The 16,559-nt window shown below is 59.7% G+C and overlaps 2 protein-coding genes across 2 annotated transcripts in view; one reads left to right on the plus strand and one right to left on the minus strand.

Moving 5' to 3' along the window:
* The first annotated feature begins 5,910 nt into the window (after window positions 1–5,910).
* Window positions 5,911–8,906, plus strand: SLC25A6 (solute carrier family 25 member 6). The gene is made up of 4 exons (XM_028114990.2): window positions 5,911–6,134; window positions 6,736–7,222; window positions 7,615–7,755; window positions 8,326–8,906. The coding sequence occupies exons 1-4, from the start codon at window positions 6,024–6,026 to the stop codon at window positions 8,481–8,483; spliced, it is 897 nt and encodes a 298-aa protein (XP_027970791.1). The 5' UTR covers window positions 5,911–6,023; the 3' UTR covers window positions 8,484–8,906.
* Window positions 8,907–10,278: 1,372 nt separating this feature from the next.
* IL3RA (interleukin 3 receptor subunit alpha) overlaps window positions 10,279–16,559 on the minus strand; it is a 55,622-nt gene continuing 49,341 nt past the window's right edge. Inside the window, exons 25-29 of the mRNA XM_088028587.1 lie at window positions 14,970–14,996; window positions 13,760–13,871; window positions 12,071–12,176; window positions 10,837–10,918; window positions 10,279–10,532 (exon numbers count right to left, since the gene is read on the minus strand). Coding sequence (XP_087884713.1) covers window positions 10,458–10,532; window positions 10,837–10,918; window positions 12,071–12,176; window positions 13,760–13,871; window positions 14,970–14,996 — 402 coding nt within the window. The 3' untranslated portion in view covers window positions 10,279–10,457. The remainder of the gene's footprint in view (window positions 10,533–10,836; window positions 10,919–12,070; window positions 12,177–13,759; window positions 13,872–14,969; window positions 14,997–16,559) is intronic.

The raw sequence follows: 16,559 nt of genomic DNA on the forward strand, positions 1-16,559 counted from the left end.
CTTGCTCCAAGCTCATTTGTGGGTTCCGAGATGGGGCAGGCCGTGCCCGGAGGGGGTCAGCGCCGGCCAGGGCTCGCCCGGGGTCCCGCCTGCGTGGCCGGAGCCCGTCCGCCTTTGGAAAGGCGGCGCGGCACCCAGGGGCGCCGGTTGGGCGGGAGCCTGGGGCCTGCCCGGCTCTCTCCAGCAGGTGTCAGCGTTCCGCGCTGCCCTGGCCCCACCTGCTGACATGGTTGAGTCCCTCCTCCTTCACGCCTGTTCTAAATGGGTGTGTCCATGTGAGTCCCAGCCCAGGGGCACCCGGGGAGTGTGCCGGGTTCCTGGGGCGCCCCGTCTCCCACCGCCTCTGCCCGGATGCTGGGAGGCAGGGCCCCCTCCGCCCCCTGCGACCTTGAAGAACTGTCTCTCAGAAGCTGGTTGGCTCATGCGGGCTGTGGTTTATGGGGTCAAGAGGCGGTGTCCAAGCCACGTCCCCAAGCGACCGATGTCACGCCCAAGGCTCTTGTGGATTTCAGGAATTTATCTTGTGTTAAGAGAGCAGGTGCGTTTCCATTCTCTCTGTTGTTGACGTGACCTAACTGTTAGAAAAACGGCCCAGTCGGTCAGACGGGACACCTTCAGATAGGCCACCCTGTGTTATCGCGCTCATGCTTGCCCCCTAATGGTGACCTTCAGGGCCGCCGCCTGCCTCAGTCGGCTGAGGGCTGGATGCTTGGTTTGGGCTCAGGTCAGGAACTCGAGTCAAGGGATCAAGCCTCCTGTCTGGCTCTGCGCTCAGCGGGGCGTCTGCTTGAGATTCTGTCGCCTCCCCTCTGCCCCTCCCCCTCCCCGCACGCACCTGCTCGCTCTCTGTGTCGCTCACAAATAAATCTTTAAAAAATAATAACAGTAGGGGCGCCTGGGTGGCTCAGTGGGTTAAGCGTCTGCCTCCGGCTCAGGTCATGATCCTGGGGTCCTGGGATCGAGTTCTGCATCCTGCTCCCTGCTCAGCGGGGGGTGTGCTTCTCCCCACCCCTCCCCCAATCCTGCACGTGCACTCTTTCTCTCTTTCTGTCAAATAAATGAATAAAATCTTAAAAAGTTAATAATAAAAAATAATAGTAAAAATAAACCACTGTACGCAGCTCATAAAATAGACAAGTATATGCAAATTCTGTATATAAACATATTTCATATAACAATAAATTGTCTTTTATATACAATTATATAGCTATATGTACTTACAACGTATATCCTACATCTTGTGTATTACAATTATACGTGTATATATATATTCCACACACACATAAATGCATACTTTTGGTTGGAGTCCAATTTTTTTTTTTTTTAATCACAAGCTGGGTCTCCATAGGAGGCTGCAGTGGAGGAAGGAAATTAAACGCTGATCCAAGGGGCTGTGCCGTCCAGTGGGGTGACCACAGCGGGTGTTAAGAACAAAGGGTAACGGCTCAAGGCTCCTCCATCCCCGTCACCTGGCCCCGGGGTGGCGCCGGGGAAACACGCCTCCTCCCACACCGGGTCCCCTCCTCCCCCCCACCCAGTCCGCACACCGGCTGGACGATGCTCACATCCGCCGTGCTTGCTAGCTCCAGCTGGGTGGGTGGAGCTGGGGGACACTGACCCGGTCACCTTGGGCCACCCCGGTCAGCCTCCTTCGCAACCTGGGAGAACAGGGCAGTCTCTGCAGAACACCTTTTGTGTAGCGGCCCGGCTGGGCAGGTGGAGAGCTGTACCCTCCCCAGTCGCATCACACACCTGTTCTCCGGCCCGCTGGGGTGGCCCACGAGCTGTCTCAAGGACACCGGGTTTGTTAGAAGCCTCCGCGCTTCTCACCACCTCCGGTTCCTGCCCGCGTGGCTTGGAACACCCAACCCACCGTGCGTCCTGGCTGCCCTGTGGTGGCTGCACGCAAGGCCCTCACCCCGGGACCGCAGGAGCGGCCGACCCTGCGTTTGCAAACCCACGACTGTGCCCTGAAACCCAGGACCCTCCCGAGGGAGACCGCGGGGTGGAGAGCAGCGGCCAGATAACATTTGAGAAGGATGCAACAAACGGTCCGTGGGTTCGTTATCCCCCTCACTGCCCTGTTTGTGTTTGCTGGAACTTTTCGTAGCAAAACATCAGAAAAATGAGAAGAGAAAATGGGACTTCTGTACGATAGGACCTGACTTTCCATTGGTTAGGAATGCTGTGCACAGGCTACCTTTAGGGGAGTCTGAGGAAGGACGTAGAGGGTGCGCGTGCACACACACGCATTTATCTTTAAAGGGTTTTTACTCTTTAGGAATCAATAGGGCTTTCGAGGTTGGAATTCTGGGCCTGACCTCGCCCCCGTCCGCCCGGTGATACTCATTCGCTGATGCACACACACGCTCTCATTCAGCAGGGAGCCGCACTTTCTGAAGGCATCACTTAGATACAATCTGCCGGGTGGGGGTGGGGCTGGAGGCCATAAAGATAACAGCAGAGAAGACGTCCCAATGCAGAGTCCCATGTGGGAGAGTATCTGGCACCGTCCCTGGGCAGCCTCCTCGCCGAGCACCAGACCCGGTTACTTCAAAGCAGGGCCTCCGTCAATGCACCCCCCACCCCGGGGAAGGACTCACCCACGGCCTGGATCTGCCGCCCCCCACTCGATGCTCCACCCCCGTCACCTCACTGCCCCATTCTAAGCCGTTCGCTGAAACGCACACTCCTTTAAAACTGATTTTTAGGACAGTCTCCTTTTTAATTCACACCCGCATTTCTCAGATACTTTGGGGAGGCAGATTTAAGCACCTCCTGGCCAGGCTGTGGCTGACCTCCAGTAACACCCAGGCCGCCGTCTTAAGTCTTAGGAACGTGGGGCCCTTTTCGGTCTCCCCGTGGGGGCTGGAAACTTGACCTTTGGAAGACCCCCCACCCTTCCCCCCCCCACCCTCCCACTTGAGGAATCCTCTCCCCCTTCCCTGTCGGGGTGGGGGGCAGGGCAATCTACCTGGACGCTACGTTCCCAGGTCCATGAGGCTCTTGGTTTCCGGTGTTCAGACCGCGCTGCCCCCTTGGGTCAGCCCCCACCATGTCACCCACGCCCCCTGCCCCCGCACACATAGCAAAGACAAACAGGTTGAGTGCCTGAGTCTAACCCCCGCAGAAGAACGTGTTCTGAACGCCAATTAGCAATAAAGGAAAGAAGCCTCCCTCCCTCCCTCCCTCCAGAAGTGTTCTCCAGGGCCCCGGGGCACCACGCTGACCACTGGGGTGGCCACTGGGAATCCAGAGCACAGGAAGGGGAGCAGACCACTCAGAGGCTAACCACGCCCACCTACACAAGAGGGTCGCTCTAGGCAAGCACCTCACTCCAAGTCTCAGGCCTGGAGTTCCCCCGCTGAGCGGACCCCAACCAGCTGCATCCTGAATGAGCAACTGGCTGGCCCCGCGGTTCCCCCACGCGGTCATAATCATTGCCAGGGCCCCTTCTGCCCCAGGCAGGCTGATCCTGTTCTCCCTGGCAGCGCCCAGACGGGAGCCTCTGAGCGAACTCCGCATCCCCACTCGGCACCCAGGCCAACCCTCCGTCCTCTTCCGCGGGGCCCTAGAGCTGCTCTGGCCGGGGTGGGGCTGGACCCTCCAGGGACCTTCTCTCCACTTGCTGTCCCAGTGAAGGCTCAAGAATGCGCCGGAACCTCCAACGCCCTCCCCACAGCCATCATCGAAAGCCCAGACCCTCTCACCATTTAAGTGACTGAATTCAGAGTGCCCCCCCCCCACCTCCCCTCCTACAGCTGGATCAGCCTCTGCACCCTGGCCAGCCTCAGACGCCTATGAGCCTTACCTGCCTCTCCTGCAGGTCAGGACAGGCTAGAGAGAAGCATTTGCCAGGACACCAGGGACCGGCAAAATCACAGGCTCAGGGTGCCCCGGAGCTCTCCTGGAGGTTTTGCTGGCAACCATCCATCCCTCCAGTACAAGGATTTTCTACCTGCTACCGGGGACACAGGAAACCAAACAGAAGTGCGGCAAGCACAGAGGAAAAAGAGGAAGGAAGAAGAGAAGAGACAGGGAGGAAGAAAGAGAAAAACAGGGAGGGAAAAGACCAAGAATCCTTGCCTGAAGATTGCTCCTAACGATCTTTACACCACTGTAAAATTCAGCTAATGATGCACTTATTTGGTTACAATTCAATAAAAGCTTCAGGACTCGAGACCTCTGGGCTTGGTGAGCTTCCATTCGGGGATGTGCTCGTGGGTGCATGGGAGTGGGTGTGCACGCGTGTACGAGTGCACGTAAGGAGTGGGTATGCACGTGTGTGTACAAGTGCATGCGTGCGAGGAGTGGGTGTGCACGTGTGTGTACAAGTGCAGTAAGGAGTGGGTATGCACCTGTGTGTACAAGTGCACGTGCGTAAAAAGTGGGTATGCACGTGTGTACAAGCGCACGTAAGGAGTGGGTATGCATGTGTGTGTACAAGTGCACGCGTGTAAGGAGTGGGTGTGCACCTGTGTACAAGTGCACGCGTGTAAGGAGTGGGTGTGCACGTGTGTACGAGTGCACCTAAGGAGTGGGTATGCACGTGTGTACAAGTGCATGCGTGCAAGGAGTGGGTGTGCACGTGTGTGTACAAGTGCACGTGAGTAAGGAGTGGGTATGCACCTGCGTACAAGTGCACACGTATAAGCATGCACACGTGTGCAGCTGGCTGAGCACCGGCCCGGTGCGCCGAGCGCCAGCATGGATCACCGACCGAGGCGGGCTGCGAGGCCCCCACGTCCGGGTGGGGTCCTCCAGGGGGGCCCAGCGCGGCCGGACCCGGGATGGTCTGGGGTCTCTGGGGCAGGGGTGTGTCTCGAGATGTGTCAGTGGAGAGGGGGGCCCTCCGGCTGTTCTGGAGGTCTAGGTGAAGGACGGGTCCGGGAGCCAACGGTGGAGCCCACGGATCTTTGGGGTGAGCGCGGGGGGTGGCTGGCGACCTGACCTCAGGCGTCTTTAGGGCGAGCCTGAAGGTCGTGACCTGACCTCGAAGGTCAGCAGCGAGAGCCACAGGGTAGCGGCTGGGGATGGCGGGTGCGGGGGTGATCTGGGCGAGCTCGGGGGTCTCGGTCGGGCGTCGGTCAGAGAGATAGGCCAGGGGCTGGGGGTCGGGGGTCTTCGGGGCGAGCCAGAGGGTCGCGACCTGACCTCGGGGGTGAGCAGGGAGCGCCAAGGGGCTGCGGTCGGGAATCGAGGGTGGTGTTCGGGGCGAGCTGGGGGGTCGCGGTCGGGCGTCGGTCAGCGAGATGGGCCAGGGAGAGGGTCGGGGGTGTTCGGGGCGAGGCCGGGGGTCAGCAGGGAAAACCAAGGGGTGACGGCCGGGAATTGGGGGTGGGGCGTGTTCAGGGCGAGTCCGGGGGTCGCGACCTGACCTCGGGGGTCCGCAGAAAAAACCAAGGGGTGACGGCCGGAAATCGGGGGTGGGGCGTGTTCGGGGCGAGCTCAGGGGTCGCGGTCGGGCGTCGGTCAGCGAGATGGGCCAGGGGCTCGGGGTCGGGGGTGTTCGGGGCGAGCCCGGGGGTGACAACCGGACCTCGGAGGTCAGCGGGGCGAGCCTCTTCCAGCGGTTTGGAAGGAGCCCGGGCGCCGGGACCCAGCGACACCCGGCCTTTTTCCGTCCGCTGCGCGCGCCCGGGCCCCACGGTAACCTTGACAAGGTCACGGTGGCGGCCGAGCCCCCCCCCCCGCCCCGTACGGCGCATGGGCGGGGCCCCGCTCCCGCCATGCCCCGAGGCGCGGCGCGCGGGAAGGGGCGGGGCCGCAGCAGGGACGCGGCCAATGGGCGCGGCGCTGGCGGGCGCGGGGCGGGGCGCGGCGCGGCTCCCGGCAGCCCGCGGGGGCGCGGCGCAGCCAATGGGCGCGGCGGGCGGGGGCGCGGGGCGGGGCGTCGGGCCCTTAGCGGCTGCGCGCTGGCCGCCCCGTCTTTTCGGTCCCGGCGGCGGCAGCGCTGAGCCAGCAGCGCCCACACTCCGGCTCTCCGCGCCTGCACTCCGCTGTCCGCCCGCTGCGCCGCCACCATGACGGAGCAGGCCATCTCCTTCGCCAAGGACTTCCTAGCCGGAGGCATCGCGGCCGCCATCTCCAAGACGGCCGTGGCCCCGATCGAGCGGGTCAAGCTGCTGCTGCAGGTGCGGGGCGGGCCGCGCGCGCTCGGGGGGCCCGGGGCCGGGCTGCCGGGGCTGCAGGAGGGTCGGTGAGAGCAGGGCGGGCCGGCCGCGTGCACCGGGACCGGCCAGGCGCGCGGGCGCCGGAAGTGGGAGGACGCGCCGCTTTGTCCGCGCGCCGCCGGGTTCCGGGGCCGGCCGCGCGTCACGTGGGGGCTGCCGCATGCGCGGGGGTGGGGCCTCGGGCGCGCACGCGCGGGTGGGGCCGGAAGGGGTCCTTCGCGCGTGCTCCCGGGACCGGAGCCCCCCAACCCCACCGCCGGGGGCGAACGGACCGCGGGAGCCCCGCTGCTGCCGCCTTGGTCGCTCGCCGGGTCTTGTCCTCGCTCTGAACGGGTTTGCGCGGCTGCAAACCCGAGGGAGTGCGCCGGTGGCAACATTGTTGCAAAGCGTTCCGGTAGCGACATTGTTGCGGCGGCGCCGTTTACGAGCTCGGTAAACGGGTTTCCCGGGCTGTGAGCTCTCCCGACCAGCCAGCGCGCTCAGATGCACGGAGTAGTTCCCTAGGGACGGCTGCGGGTACCGGGTGGACGCCCTCTTGCGAGCCTGTCCGTCCGTCCTGCAGGTGCAGCACGCCAGCAAGCAGATCGCCGCCGACAAGCAATACAAGGGCATCGTGGACTGCATCGTGCGCATCCCCAAAGAGCAGGGCGTGCTGTCCTTCTGGAGGGGCAACCTGGCCAACGTCATCCGCTACTTCCCCACGCAAGCGCTCAACTTCGCCTTCAAGGATAAGTATAAGCAGATCTTCCTGGGGGGCGTGGACAAGCACACGCAATTCTGGAGGTATTTTGCCGGCAACCTGGCCTCGGGTGGGGCCGCCGGAGCCACCTCGCTCTGCTTCGTCTACCCCCTGGATTTCGCCAGAACCCGTCTGGCCGCGGACGTGGGCAAGTCCGGCACCGAGCGGGAGTTCAAGGGCCTGGGAGACTGTCTGGTGAAGATCACCAAGTCCGACGGCATACGGGGCCTGTACCAGGGTTTCAACGTTTCGGTGCAGGGCATCATCATCTACCGGGCGGCATACTTTGGCGTCTACGACACAGCCAAAGGTCAGTGTGTCCTTGTGTTGGGGCTTTAACATGAATTTCAGGGTGCACTGTTGACACCCCAAAAGCGAGCCTAGGCGTGCTAGCGTCGAGGGCTGGGGTGTCTGCAACAGAACAGCCTCACGTGTGGTGTGTGTGCTTCTCCGGGCTTGTCTGATCCCTGCCATACAGAGAAGCTGCTCCCAGGCACTAAGTCTGGGGCTCTGGGACTGTCCTGGACCTGCGGGTGGTTCCTCCACCTTCCCACCGCCCCCAGCAGGCCCTGTAGCAGAATCCGTCGTGATACCAGTGTTACCTGGTACTGGGAGCTCCCTGTGGAGCCAGGGTGGGTAGTACCGGTCTTGGACTGTTGTGTGTGCAGCGCTAGGATCTAACACTGGCTGGTGATCCCGCAGGCATGCTCCCAGACCCCAAGAACACCCACATCGTGGTGAGCTGGATGATCGCCCAGACCGTGACGGCTGTGGCGGGCGTGGTCTCTTACCCCTTCGACACCGTGCGGCGGCGGATGATGATGCAGTCAGGGCGCAAAGGAGGTATTTTCTTGTCTCAGTCCTGGTGACAGTGGCTCGTTCTTGGGAGATGAGAAAATGCGAGAGCTCCTTGAACGAATGGCCCTTTGGCCTCAGCCCTCGGGAGGCGTGAGCTAGCACACAGGTGCTTCCCAGGGAGCTTAGGGGCAAGGTTTTGTGGGCTGCCTTCACAGGTGCGGGGGGCGGGGGGCCTGGTCAATGACAGTAATTCTCCAGGCAGCTCCAGACCTACACAGCCCTGCTGGGTGCCTGCCTTTCCTTTGCTCTTGTCTCTCAGAGTGGCCAGAGCCCTTGTATTGACCCCAGGGCTGGAGATGGGGCTCCACGGTGGCTGGCAGCTCGAGTTTCTGGAATGATCATCCCTGTCCACCTCCCTGCCCACAATCTTGGGCTGGACAAGGGCCATAAACCTGGGCCATTGGTGCGCAGACCCTCATTTGTCCCTGTGATCAGAAATCCAGTTCGTTCCGAGAGCAGCCTCCGATTCGGTGTCTGTAACGTGTCTTCCGCGGTTCCCTCTGTGCCCCTTCCCAGAACAACATCCCAGTGAGCTCTCGTCTCTGTCTCTTGCAGCGGACATCATGTACAAGGGGACGATCGACTGCTGGCGGAAGATCTTCAAAGACGAAGGGGGCAAAGCCTTCTTCAAGGGCGCGTGGTCCAACGTCCTGAGGGGCATGGGGGGCGCGTTTGTGCTGGTCCTGTATGACGAGTTGAAGAAAGTCATCTAGACCTTCCTCCTCCAGACGTGGGGACCCAGGCAATCCTGTAGAATATTTGTAACTGTTACGGACCATTGATCTTCGAGAAATTCCAGGGTCCTTGTCCCAGCCAGATCATGTGTAGAGGGCTGGGGAAGGTTCCAAAGGGGGCTCATTGTGATCAGCCATTGGCACCAGATTCCGTGTATTGATTATGGGGGGGGAGGGGAATCAGGAGGTCTTCGTGGGTCCACAGGCTGGCAGCTCCGCCGCACAGACCTTCGAGTCCGGGTGCTTGTGGGACCCGAGTCGTGTTTAAGTATTTATTTAAAAAAAAAAAAAATTGTTTCCATTTGTACTTAAGCACTATTCTCTTTTGCACAACCGAATATTTACAATTATGTGTCATGTCAGGCATTCTGCTGCAAAACCATAAAAAATGGGACACAGAGACTCTGGTGGTTTGTTTTCAACTAAGCGGTCTTGTGGCGTTGGGGTGAGAGACACGTTTGGGGCCACGTTCTGCCTTTTGTTGGGTCGTCTAGCAGCCTTGCGGGATGGCATAGCACCCCAGCAGGGAGGGGATGGAAACTGAAAGGCACATCACAGGCCTGCATAGCTCAGGGAGGACCTCCCCCCTTGGGTGGTAGACCAATGTGAGGGAGCCTGGGGGCATCTGAGCCTCCCTGCTCCAGGGATCTTTGAGGAGACAGACCTTCCTTAACCTTCCATGAGCTGCTGGGGCCTCTTAAGTCCCCCATTCAAGTTAGTTTTCCTGCTGAGAAAAGCCAGCCCATTGCTTTGGGGGGACCTGGGCTAGAAAGACCCCAACTGAGGGTTCTGGAACCTCTCCAGGGCCGGCGCATCCGGGATGTGGAAGGCCAGTTTCCTCTTCAAGACTGGTGGGTGCAAATGCTTGTTTTTGCCACAACCGGGGTGGGGGGGGTGTCCAGTTAGAGATGAAGTTTGAACTTTGCCCAGGGTCGTGAGGCAGTTTAAAAGGGGTCAGGTTGGGACTGTGTGCCCTTAATGCCCATGTTTACCCTGCCCAGCTCCACAGAGGAGCCTCGTTGGGAACCTCAGCTTCTGACCCACTTGAGTGAGCCCTGGTGTTCTGGTGGACGTTGCCTCCTGCCTGGAGCCATGTTAACCACTGGATTTGGAGACCTGTTTTCACCCTCTGTTCATCTCAGCTAGCTGAACGGTCCCATTTATGCAGCCAAGCCCTTCTTACTTAGCTGTCAGGTCCCCAAATACCCACGGGTGCTGGTGGTCTCAATAGTATTTTTGCGATGACGCTGGGGTGCTTTCTGGCACGGCTGGTTCGGCAGTGTTAGGGTGCTCGCTTACCGCCCTACAGGAAACGTTCCAAAGGGGAAGCGGTCCCTCAGTAAATGCCGAGGGGGGGTGTGTGTCCAGGGAGCCCTGCCCCTGGGAGACCCAGGCTCCTGTGAGGCAGGCGGTGTCCACGGGTTTACAGTGGGCTGTCGAACGTGGCTCCGTGTCAGGTGTCCACGCTGTGGGCAGTGCAAGTCAGGCCACGCTGCGGGGGACGGTGTTGGCAGACAGCCAGGCCCCCCGAGCGTCCCAGGTGCTGCTCTCCCCGTCTCGGGGGGGTGTGTGGCGGCCCCTCCGTGTCAGGTGCTTACACTGAACGCGGCAAGAAGACCAGTCAGAGAACCAGACGTGGCCACTGCAGGCACTCGGACCAACCGGTCCCGCCGACTTGTTAGCGGCAGTCTGGATGGGGCCCATTTCAGGAGACCCGAGAGAGGGGCCCAGGGGGCCCACCATGGCGGGCTGTCTCCCACCCCTGGAGTCCAGGGACTGGGTGGAAACGGCGTTTATTTACAAAATGAGCCTGACACAACTTGCTCGTGGCGGCTCCGCGGAGTGTGCCCTGGGGTGTCCCTTACCCCACCCCCATACAGTCGTCCGTTGGTCCAACGGCAGCCAGGCTGTGCGGGCACCTGGCCGTGTGCCGAGGAGGTCTGAGGTCGCGTGTCATGTCTCCCCCAAAACCTGCACCTCCGCCACCGGGCAGTCCTCCCTGCTTGCTCTGCTGGCCTCCCAGGCCACCTGCAGGGGACAAGGGAGTCAGGCTGAGCCGTAGAGCTGCAGACTTGCAAGCGAGGGTACCACCCCGACCCGGAAAAACCGCAGGAGGCTGACCGGCCCTGGGCACTTGGGTCACCAGGGCTCCAGGCCTTGTCTGCCTGCAGGAGCGCCTCGGGGCGAGCGTCCATCTCACGTGACCGTCACCGGGCAGCCTCCCCCTGCCTCCCGCCAGGACCAACACACAAGCATCCTGCTCCCCAGGAGGGGCTGTGGCCACCCCGTCCCAGACCCACCCACCGCACCGCCAGCAGAAGCCCTGACGTACCAACTTGCTGCCCTCAAGGTTGTCAGTGATGGGGTCTTTCATGTGAGGGATAGGAGGGAAGAGCTTCTGCAACACTGAGTACCTTGGAGGACAGAGAGAGACACAGGCTCAGAATCCAGAATTCGGGGGTCTCTGGACGCCAGACAGAGCCGCAGGCTCCGAACCCAGAACTCGAGGGGGGGGGCACCGGATGCCAGGGAGAGCCACAGGCTCCGAATCCAGAACTCGGGGGTCTCTGGACGCCAGACCGAGCCGCAGGCTCCGAATCCAGAACTTGGGGGGCACTGGATGCCAGAGACACAGGCTCTGAAAACAGAACTCGGGGGCCCCCGGATGCTGGGTTGGAGTTAGGACGCTAGTCCCAGGGTGGGGGTGGGTGGGGGGCTGGTCTCTACCGCCTGCCTCCAGCACCAGGTCCTACAGCCAGGAGCAATCCTGGTCCACAGGGGCCGAGTGCTGATCTGCCGCTGGGGCCCGTGCACCCCACCCCAGCCCCTGCCACAGACCCCCCGGCCCCAGGCTGCTGGCCTGGGCGGACCCTGCCACTCCCCATGGCTTGCACACAGACCAGTGGCCCCTACCTGAGCAGGAGGCCCATCCACGCCCAACGCCCGAGCCCCTGGGCTGGGCGGCTCTGCCTGAAGCGGCTGGGAGGGGCGTGGGTGCAGCCAGACAGAGGCCAGAGCCCCCAGGGACAGACCCCGAGGCCCGCCCGCCCGTGGGACAGGACCTGGCAGGGCTCTGCAATTTGGCATTTGGGAGGCGCCCCAGGGGCAGGAGTTGCTATCCGGTGGGAAAGGTCAGGATGACCCCAGCGCTGGCCCTCTGCCTGCTGCGGAGATGGAGGAGGGGGACGAGGAAGGCGGCTCCCAGACTCACCCCCTGAAGGGGGTCGGGGATGGGGAATCTGGGCCGGGGTGCGAGGCCGAACAGCGGGGACACATGGGGACACGCAGGTGAGCCTGGCTGCAGACCCGGCCCTCGAGCTAAGGGTCTGAGGAGGGAGGGTCCTGAGGGTGCTGGGCCGGCCCCCAGCTTCTGGATTTCCAGGGGCGGGAGGGACCAGAACAGAGTCATGTCTCAGAAGGACCCCGGGGACGCTTGAGGCGGCAGGCTGCTCCCTGGGGGTGTCGCGGTCCTGCAGGTACGACCCGCACACGGTGGCAGGAGGGGTGGGACGGGGCGCCGCGCCCCGCGGGGAGGCCAGCAAGGTCGTAGGGGGCGGTGCGCTCACCTTCCACACAGCACGACCGCGAGTCCCGGGACCAGCAGTGTTCCCAGCAAGACCAGCGTGGTCAACAGCCAGTTGGGCCACTGTGAGTCCTCCCCAAGGTCGCACACTATGAGAGAGGGTGGACGGGGCACGTCAGCAGGTCCCAGGGCTGGTGCTGGCACCCAGCCCCGAAGCCTTCCCCAGGGGCGCCCCGACAGGGAGCAGGCACTCGGGCGCGTCCAGGAGGGGGCAGTGGCCCCCTGCACAGGGGGCCGGCCACAGCGCCGCCACGCTGAGGCCCCCACCGCAAGCCGCTGGGGCACCTCCCAAATGCCACACCTCTTGCAGCCGAGCCCCGGTCCTAGACCGCGAGCATTCCCCTGCAGCCTGGCCGGGAGGGGGAGCCCCTGACGCACCGATCTGCAAAGACCTCAGGCTCCCCTCTGGGACAGAGGGGCCCTGTGGGGGAGTTGTGAGTTGTCTGGGGCTGCCACAACCAGGTCCCACAGACAGGGTGGCTGAAACAGCAGATACCTGTGGTTTCACTGTCCTAGAGGCCGGGAGTCCGAGACCCAGGCGGGGCCGAGGCGGGCTCCTCCTAAGACCTCTCTCCTGGGCGTGTGGACCCTGTGTTTTCCCCGTGTCCTCACGGGGTCGTCCTTGTGCGCGTGTCTGTGTCCTCATCCCCTCTGCCTATGAGGACCTCAGTGCTATGGGATCAGAGCCCACACTACTGACCTCCTGTTACCTTAACCACCTCTTTAAAGACCCCACCTCCAAATACAGTCTCATCCTGAGGTCCTGGGGCTGAGGACTTCAACAGGTGAATTTGGAGGGACACATTTGAGCCCACAGCAGAGGGTCTTTGCAGATGGAATCAAGTAAACGTGAGGTCCCAGTCAATAGGATGGGCCCTAATCCAATGACGAGTGTCCTTATAAAGGGAGGAAATTTGGACACAGAGAGACACAGAGAAGCCACGTGAGGACGGAGGCAGAGATGGGAGGGACGGTGACACAAGCCCAGGGGCACCTGAGCCCCAGAAGCTGGAAGAGGAAGGGAGGACCCTCCCCTGGAATCTCCATAGGGAGCAGGGCCCTGCCCCGCCTGGATCTCAGCGGTCCTGCCCCGCCTGGATCTGAGACTCTGGTCTCCAGAGCTAGAGGAGGATGGATTCCTGTGCTTTTAAGCCCCCTCCCCAACAAGGTGTGGTTATTTATTGCAGTAGCCCCATGACCAAGGTTTCCTATGTGCCACCTCTGAAACAGGACGTTCTTGGGGGAGCCCAGGAGGAGGGTCTGGTTTCAGAACAGGTCAAGGAGAAAAGGCAGCTCTTAATTTGGGGGAAATCCTTCTATAATCAGGCCCAAGAGCCATGCCAGGGACCATGTTGGATAAAAGAGGAAGTCGTGTGCCTGCTGACAGCAAGCCATGGGGGCTCTAACTGGGGGTCTTGTTCCTCCCCCTCTCTGCCCCCCCATGGGGTGAGCACAAGGCGCAGGGTCAGCTGTTGTCTTCAGAGCCGTCTTTGGGGACACAGAAGCGCGTGGAGCTCGATTCTGGCTCCTTTGGCGGCGGAGCATCCAAGAGCAGGGATGAAGAGCCCGTCTGAGCGTGCGAGGGGTCTGTGCTTCCTTGACCAGGACTGGTGCCCACCCCCCCCCAGCGTCCGGCGCACATGAGGGAGAGGTGAAAGGGCTCCCCACTCACCAAAGTATTGGGGGGCACTCCACTCGCTCCACGTGTTGCGGAAGAAACCTTTCACCTTTAGTCTCGCCATGTAGTTCCCGGGATTGTGAATCTGGAAGAAGTTTTCCTGGAGCTGAGGTTGAAAAGGAAAGAAGGAACGGCTATTCCTGGTTGGCAGGGAGACAACGGGGCCCTGTCGCGGGTGGAGTGGGTCCTCCCCTGAACTCGTGCGTGAACGTTCTCACCCCGTAGCGCCTCCGAAGCTGCCCTCCTTTGGAAACAGGGTTGGAGGAGATGCAATCAGTTAAGGAGAGGGCCGCTTGTGTAGGGGGTGCTGTAATCCATTACCACTAGTGTGGTTACGGAAAGGGGGAATTTGGCAACAGACCACACACACACACACACACACACACACACACACACTCACACACACACACACCGGGGGAAGACCATGTGCATGATGGTCTCCCATCATGCCAAGGAGCCCCAGAAGCTGGGAGAAAAGCCTAGAGCCTCCGGAGGGAACGAGGTCCTGCCCCATCTGGATCTCGGACGTCTGGTCTCCCTGACCTGGAGAGAATAGAGCTGTGTTTTAAAACCCCCAGTCTGGGACACGAGTTATGGTAGGTGTCCCCCCACCGGGGGAGCTAACACAGGCCCTCCAAGAGAGCAGACCCGACCGGCCTCGATCAGGGACGATGCCTGCACTTCAGAGGGGCCCGGAGCCCCCTACCTTTCTCAGCCCAGGCTCTTGGTGTCCAAACAAAAATGTTCTCTGTCATCACGGGGAGGTAAAGAACCCAGGGACACCCTCAACGAGGCCAAGATTATGGTGCCATGAGTAGGTGTTGTGCCCTGCCAACTTATGAATGGGGACCTCCCCACCCCGTTCCCCAAGAAAGATATGTCCCCTCCCCCCGGAGGCTGTAGTCGGGACCTTCTTTGCAGATGTGCTTACGTGAAGGATCTCGGGATGACCTCATCCCGGATCAATGAAGCTCTACGTCCAATGACAAGTACCCTAACAAGGGACAGAAGTGGAGACAGACACAGAGGAGAAGCCACGTGAGGACAGAGCTTCATCTCCGAGCTGTTTCCACTCAGCACAGACTCCTGGAGATTGCCAGATGGCGAGCGGGGCCCCCACACAGAGTCGGGCACCGCGGAGTAGCTGGACAGTAAGAAAAACACATTTGTCATGCCCAGTTCAGGGACGGTGGGGGACACTCACCTTCTCTGTGTAGGCGGGATCGCTGCCCTACAAAACAGGAGTGGAAATTGGTGGCTGTCTGATGCTGTCCCCTGACGAAGGCCCTTGTTTGAGCCCTTTTAGGTTTATACAGAAACCGAGTACAAAATAATCAGGGACTGAGTCTAAATGATCCATATCATATATAAATATCATATATAAATATGAGTATAAAGGAGGGATTAACTAAAAAGTACCTGGTCTTTTTTTTTTTTTAATGGAATTAATAACCTTTATCCTTCTAAGCAGTTTTAGGTTTACAGAAACATTAGGTATAATCACTAGTTGAATATAAATAATAAATAAATACACAAAGAAGAAACATAATACATTTAATAACTGAGTATGAAATACTAATTAGCTCAAAACATTCTGTCATTTTCTTTTAACTTATAGACTTATAATTTTTTTAAGTTTATTTATCCATAGTCTCTACACCCAACGTGGGGCTCAAACTCACGACCGTGAGATCCAGAGTCGCACGCTCCACCAACTAAGCCGGCCTGGCGCCCCCATACTTGATCATTTTTTAAGATAACTTTATTCAGGCACAATTTGCTTGAGCAAACCACACATTGAAAGCATAGGATTTGGTGCGCTTTGAGAAATGTTGTGCACATAAAACCACCTCAGCGTTCCAGGTGAGGAACGACCCCGTCATCCCCAAATTTCCCTGTGCCCCTCTGTCATGCCTTCCTCCCTGCACACACCCAGAGCACACGTGTGTCCCTCACTATAGGTCATTCTGCATGTTCTATGCTTCTGTATATAAATGGGACCCTCTAGGGTGGACCTCGAGTCTGGCTGACCTTCCCTGGGGGTGCGGACTCCACAGAGCAGATATATTTTGTTCGTCTCTTCTCTTGGGTTGTTCCCAAACTCAGCTGCTATGAACACGCAGGTCCTCACTTTGGTGGGCTTACGTTTTCATTACCCTCGGAGCCAGACCCCGCACGGGAATGGCTGCCTCCACGAGATACTACCAAAGCCTCTTTCCAAAGTGCCTGTGCCATTTTTTTCTTAAAAGGATATGACTTTATCCTGGCTCTTACCATACGGAGAATGTTCATCCACAAGGGACACATCTCAGAGAAGAAGAAGCCACGTATATCATTTTAAGTGGTCACCAGTTTGTGACAAGCAAGTGTTGTAATCAACTGGGTGACAGCCCCACCCACCCTTGGTTTGGCCAGACTTTGTCGTTTTAGCCAATCTGAGGTGTGGGGAGAGTGGCCTCTCCCTGCGGTTTGTGTTTCTGTGGCACCTTTTCATGTGTTTATGGGGCAAGAATACATCTTTGGGGAAGTGGTTGTTTCAACTTCTTGCCCCCCCCCTTTTTTTTTAATGCGGTTCTTTGTCTTCTTGGTATTGACTTGGAAGCCTTTCTCATGCCCCCCAAACATGAGTCCTTGGACAGACAAATACGCACCTGGTTTCTTCCATCTGTGACCTGCATTTTCAATTTCACCTCTGTATTTTGAATAGCCAACATTGTTTCTTTTGTTAAAGCTAAATTTTTTTTTTTAGGGTTTGTATATTTTCTCTTGATGATTTTCACACATACAAAAGCTT

This window comes from Eumetopias jubatus, unplaced genomic scaffold (assembly GCF_037043125.1).
Source record: "Eumetopias jubatus isolate StellerSeaLion01/CBP00866 unplaced genomic scaffold, mEumJub1_p1.0 scaffold_11, whole genome shotgun sequence".
Classification (NCBI taxonomy): Eukaryota; Metazoa; Chordata; class Mammalia; order Carnivora; family Otariidae; genus Eumetopias; species Eumetopias jubatus.

Coding starts and splice junctions, on each gene's coding strand:
- SLC25A6 (XM_028114990.2), top strand. CDS start 6,024: ATGACGGAGCAGGCCATCTCCTTCGCCAAGGACTTCCTAGCCGGAGGC. Junction 6,135..6,735: donor GGGTCAAGCTGCTGCTGCAG/GTGCGGGGCGGG, acceptor TCCGTCCTGCAG/GTGCAGCACGCCAGCAAGCA. Junction 7,223..7,614: donor CGTCTACGACACAGCCAAAG/GTCAGTGTGTCC, acceptor GTGATCCCGCAG/GCATGCTCCCAGACCCCAAG.